The sequence below is a fragment of the Tupaia chinensis genome, unplaced genomic scaffold (genome assembly GCF_000334495.1).
Source record: "Tupaia chinensis unplaced genomic scaffold, TupChi_1.0 Scaffold000234_1, whole genome shotgun sequence".
Lineage (NCBI taxonomy): Eukaryota > Metazoa > Chordata > Mammalia > Scandentia > Tupaiidae > Tupaia > Tupaia belangeri.
The window spans coordinates 3,548,484-3,554,483 of record NW_006159712.1 but is presented as its reverse complement, the minus strand read 5'-3'; the positions used below and the strand labels follow the sequence as shown (position 1 = coordinate 3,554,483).

Sequence of the window (6,000 nt, the reverse complement as noted above, 5' to 3'; positions counted from 1 at the left end):
GGTTCAGCATTCCAGCACAAGTGTTTGCCGAGTCGCAGCCCAGGGACGGAGTGCCTGTTTCTATGCCGTAAATTATGCTCTCCCCCAACACCCGCCTCCCAAAACAAAACCTTGCTATCAAATCAGCAGTACAAGCAAGTTACTCTCCAAGCTCCTCTACTGGGTTCAGTCAATTCCCAGAAGAGTGAACAAAGGTTGGCCAACTAACCAGTTCTGAAAGGAAATTCTAAGAAGCAGACCCTGCTCCTGTTAGCCCTAACAGACATGAGGAATGGGAAACTGTCATTTATTCATTCAACAAACATTCGTTAAGTGTCCAGTTCTGTGCTTGGCACTAAGTGAGGCATGAATATAGAAATTAACAAGACATCGTTCTTTTCTTCAAAGGGCTCATTTTCCAGAAAGGGAGGCAAGCATAAAGAGAGAATTAATTCCAGTACAAAGAAGTTGGTGTTAACAATGGTTTCTAAAATGTATTGTACCTGAGAATCACATTTAAAATGCAAATTCCAGGACCTGCTCTGAGAAGCGGTCCCTGGAGAGATCTGGATGTGCCTCTGGTCCCTCCCAGAGGATTCTGAGGCAGAACCATTGTTGGAGAAGCCCTGATTCAGGGATGTACCGAAAACAATGCCTAACTGGTCAATTCCAGCTGCTACAACAGTACTGCAGACTGGGTGGTTGAAACAATGAACATTTACTTTGCTCATTTATTCCTGGAAGCTGGAAAGTCCAGGATCAAGACACAGCAGTTCTGGCTTTTCACAAGGGCCCAATTCCTGGTTTCTAGTTGGCTACCTTCTCTCTGTGTCCTCGCAGGGTGGGAGAGGCCCACTGAGCTCTCTGGGTCTCTGCTATTGAAGCACCGATTCTTTGATGAGAGCTCCACTCTCCTGACATGATCACTACAAGAGTAGAATTTCAACATGTGAATTTTCTTTTTTTTTTTTTTTTTTAGCTGGGGGGACACAGACATTCAGTCCATAATATTAACCTGGCCTGGGGCATCATCAGGAAGGTTTCCTGGAGGAGGAGGTCTTAAAGGACATGTCAATCATTTTGTTTCCCCCACTCTACTGTGAACTCCGTGGGAACAGACGTCATGGTTCTTTGCTCCCTGTTTTATTTCCAGCACGTGGACAGCACTCACATATGGTAGATGAGTGAATAGAAATCGGCCCAGGAAAAGGGATGGAGGGTAGGAATCCAAGCAAATAAACTGGGATGTTCAAAGTCCTGCAGGCATACAGGGAAGTGGAACCAGAAGCAACCCGGTAAACTGGCGGCTTAATTCCAGGTGCTTGAGTCAGAGCTGTTTCTCCACGTTTCTTGAAGAATGAAAAATGCATAGCATCTAGTTTTTCAGCTGGTCACCTGTTTCCTCTCTGGCTTAGAGGGAGTCGGGGTGGAAGGCTTTTTTCGATTAAAGCGAGATTTAAGGAACCCTGCATCTTTACAATTGTGTGCTCGTTAGCTCTGGGAGCTATTTCTGGGTAATTTTTTGTGCTGGGTTGTTTAAAAGCCGTGTGTGTGTGTGTGTGTGTGTGTGTGTGGTTGTTCTCCAGCACGTGGACAGCACTCACATATGGTAGATGAGTGAATAGAAATCGGCCCAGGAAAAGGGATGGAGGGTAGGAATCCAAGCAAATAAACTGGGATGTTCAAAGTCCTGCAGGCATACAGGGAAGTGGAACCAGAAGCAACCCGGTAAACTGGCGGCTTAATTCCAGGTGCTTGAGTCAGAGCTGTTTCTCCACGTTTCTTGAAGAATGAAAAATGCATAGCATCTAGTTTTTCAGCTGGTCACCTGTTTCCTCTCTGGCTTAGAGGGAGTCGGGGTGGAAGGCTTTTTTCGATTAAAGCGAGATTTAAGGAACCCTGCATCTTTACAATTGTGTGCTCGTTAGCTCTGGGAGCTATTTCTGGGTAATTTTTTGTGCTGGGTTGTTTAAAAGCCGTGTGTGTGTGTGTTTTCCAGCCACTGAAATAATACTCATAGTAGAAAATAGTAGACACCCCAAAAACATGATAAAGAAGCAGAAAAGAACTACACTAACCTGTTACCTGGGGATAGCCATTGCCAGCTACTTCCTTCCCGTGGCTTACCTTCATGCCATAGACTGAACTTGCACTAGGCTTGCTGGGTGGATCCGCCGGTTCTCGCCCTTGGGAAAGCCTGCTGTGGCTTACACTGTGTGGGCACCGAAGGCGTTCGCATCTGCAGCTTTGCGCCGTGACGTGTTCTGACCTCGGCTCTGCCTCTGCCCTTCCAGATGGCCTGGTGGACTGCCTGGACCCTGACTGCTGCCTGCAGTCGGCCTGTCAGAACAGCCTGCTCTGCCGAGGGTCCCGGGACCCCCTGGACATCATCCAGCAGGGTCAGACGGACTGGCCTGCAGTCAAGTCCTTCTACGACCGCATCAAGCTCTTGGCAGGCAAGGATAGCACCCACATCATCCCTGGAGACAACCCCTTCAACAGCAGGTAGGTGCCCTTCTGTCCTGGCAGGCTGCTGAGGTCAGCAGTTCCCTCGCGACTGGAGCAGGAGGCAGCGCCCTGGCTTCTCTGTGGCCCTGGTTGGCCTGGAAACCACTCTGGATACACCTCCCCTTCAGAGGCTCCCAGAACACTTTTCTCACTTCAGGTGGGCTCCAGAGCAAAGTCGCTCCCTCTATGCAGGATCTGGTCATCTTCATTCCAGAGCCTGCTAGAGACACCTGTTGCTTCCCTAATTTTTAGGCCATTTTTATAATCTATTATTTTATGACACTATTATTACTAATTTAAATGTCTTTATAATGCCTTTGATAGTGGCTTTTGTTTGAGCATTGCTGAAATAGTTCATTCAACAGAGTATTTTTGAAAGCTGTTATTAACTTAATAACATAACCTATCATTCGTGGCATCTTTGAGTCAAGATGATGCCAGTTGCAAGACTTTATTGAGCACATGGGATGAGCCAAGCCTTTACACAGATTGTCTCTAAGTCTCACGGCAATGCCACCCTCTACTGCAACTACTAATTACCTACTATGTGCAAGGCATCATGCCACTGTGCTTTGTCCCTCCTTCCCTTCATTCTAGCTACTATATTTTTTGCTCCCAGTTGCTAATTTGAGGCTTATGAATATTCTAGCCCCAAATTCTGGTTTTGTTTTGAAATCATTGTGGCCCCTCCCTTCATCTCAGGGCAAGTTAGAACTGTGGCCCTGCAGAAGAGAACAAGGGGAAGGTTTGTCTTTGAGACGCCTCCCCACAACCCCATCCCTCTTCTTGTCTAGGCACTGTTGTGATTCTGAGGGTAAAGGGGAGGGATAGGAGAGGCAGGGGTCTGCCTACAACCTGGCTGCTAGAAATGACCTCATTCTTGGGTCCAGAGGTTGATGGCATTTGCCAAGGGGGTAGGTGGGCATGGTCTTCTTGGGGGTTCCCCACTGCATCTCTGTGCTTCTTCACGTAAAGAAATAATAGCTGCTGGTTGAGTCCCTTTCAAATACCCTCTAGGAGCCAGAACTTTGAGCAGGATAGTTCTGGCCCCTCTGGTTCCCCCTCCATGTCATCTTTTTCCTATTTCTCTTTAGCCCACTCAGGGAGGTGCAGGAGCACTTAGGAAGTAGCCTTTTATCCAGGCTTCCAACTAGAGGATTAAATACCAGACTGCACTTTTTATAGGAGCCCCTAAGTTTACAAGGAGTTCTTTTAGAGGTCGCAGTGTTAGACTTGGAGGAGATGTTGTCCTTGTCCCCAACTCCAACTCCACCTCTCCCTGAGAGAAGAGCCCAGGGAGGGTGGGATGGAGAAGGGTGGGGGGAGCCGGCAGCCAATTCTGCAGCCCAGTAGTGCTCTCTGAGAAGTTAGACGGCCTCAGTGCCTGGAGCCCTTTGCAATGAGGTTCTTTTTTTTATTTGGAGAGGTTTTTTTGCCATAGGGCGCGTGCGCTCACCAGACAGAGAGAGACAGAGAGACAGAAAGCAAGAAATCACCCCCCAGGGGGAATGGCCACGCCACAATCCCTTCTCCTCCATTCTCCTCTCGGAATCTTGGACACCCATGCACACGCGCCCAGCGTGAGTTTTAACCCATTGGGTCCGGGACGCGAACTGCGGTCTACTACATGGGAGTCCAGCGACATAGCCATTACGCTAACTGCTGGTCCCTGCAATGAGGTTCTTAACAAGACCAACCACTTTCACTTCTCTCCATTCTGGTTTTACTGAAATGAAGATATAAAGGTATTTCAAATGTATTTGTAGAAAAATGGAATTAAAATATCAGTTTATTTGAGGGCAAAAAAAATAATTTTAACATTCATGCATAGTTTTTCCATAGTATACATTTTCCATAAACTTACTGAATGCCTCATAGAAAAAGAAAGAATAATAGGAAAAAAATCATCTCAACCCTCTTCTAGTTGAGCCCTAAAGCCTCCTCGCTGTGCAACGTTGCGCTTGTAACTTCATTTTCTTCATTAGTAAAGTTAAAAGAGGCCCGGCCACAGTAGCACATGCCGGCTGCTGCTGCTCATCAAGCTGAGGCCAAGTGAGAGGCCCAGGTTCGATTCCCAGCCCATCCTAAAAATCCAGATAAAATGGTATGTGCCAGTACTGCCAGCTGCTTGACGGGCTGTGGAAGGAGGACCGCAAGCTCCTGGCCAGTGTGGGTGTCATAGGAAGGTCCGTCTGAAGGAACCCGGATGTGGTGGCACACACCCAAAATCCCAGCCACTTAGGGACCTGAGGCAGGAAGATTACGGCACAGATTACGGACCTGGTCAAAAACACACACACAATAAAAATAAAAATAACAGGGCCAGGAAGTGGCATCGTGATTAAGGTGCTGAAATCCACATGGCCGACTGCATTTCAAGTCCTGAACCTGGCAGCTTGCTTTCTCCCTCTCCCTCTCTCTCTCTGTCTGTCTCTGGTGAGCACATATACCCTATAGCAAATTGAAATAATAATAATAATGGTAAACAATTCTGTAATAAATCAATACATATTACAAATCAGAATAACATTAGTATACACTACATACCATAGTACTATTACAATAGAAAAAACTCTCAAAAAACAATTTTAAAAACACAAATATCTGACTAAAAATAATAGATTTCCTCTGCTTGCTAAATCCTGGTTCTGAAACAGTCTTACAGGTGGGCTTCCTTTCAGTTATAAGTGTAATTCCTCTTTCCAGAGCCTTCTCGTGCCCTGGGCTCGTGCTAGCATGTTAGCGCTCCAGTGAGGCTCACGTACATTTTGCTTCTCCTGTAACTGCATCCTCTGAAGGCCCAGGTCTGTTTCAGTCCACTTCCTCATTAAGATTCATCTTTCTACCCAAAACCTCATAGTTTTCTGATAGTCTCCTGTTCCCTACTCTCTCTTTACTTGTCCTTTTTAAGATCGTCTTCTCCTCCTCACCGATAGTTTTCACTTCCAGAAGGCATCTTGAACTAGAGCCAAGATACAAGAGGCCAACCCAGGGCCCTGGAATATTTAGAGGACTATACCAGCCCCAGAAACCTGAAGGAAAGAAAGCTGCTTTAGAGAATGCTTTCCTGAAGCTCTGAATGTAGCGATAGGTAGTACCACCCAAATGAGCCCACACCCTGTAGCAATGTCTGCATGGATGCAAAATTTCGAAATATAAAATGATATTCCAAGACCTAGGTTGAAACTCAATAAGCATGTGAATTTCAGTGTATTATCATCAGAAAAATAACGAAGGACAAAGCTAGCAGTAAAAAAAAAAAAAAAAAGCTTAATTCAAGACTTTTAAAAAGGCGTTCCCCTAGATAATGGCACACAAAAATAACTAAAATGCCTTGACTCCACCACTATAATTTACAGAGCAGATCTCACTATCTAGATAATGTGATAATTGTTACACATCAATAATCATAAATAGAAACGAACCGATAGCACGTCTTAGCTGAATCTTTTCTGCGAATCGACTGTCTGGAAATGATAGGAAGCCAGCAGCAATGAAGAATTTGAAAAATAG

General features: G+C 45.8%; 1 protein-coding gene across 1 annotated transcript in view; it reads left to right on the top strand.

The window, feature by feature from the left end:
- TENM2 (teneurin transmembrane protein 2) overlaps positions 1 to 6,000 on the top strand; it is a 550,878-nt gene that overhangs the window by 474,111 nt on the left and 70,767 nt on the right. Inside the window, 1 exon segment of the mRNA XM_027771820.1 lies at positions 2,274 to 2,484. Within this exon segment, the coding sequence (XP_027627621.1) occupies positions 2,274 to 2,484 (211 nt within the window).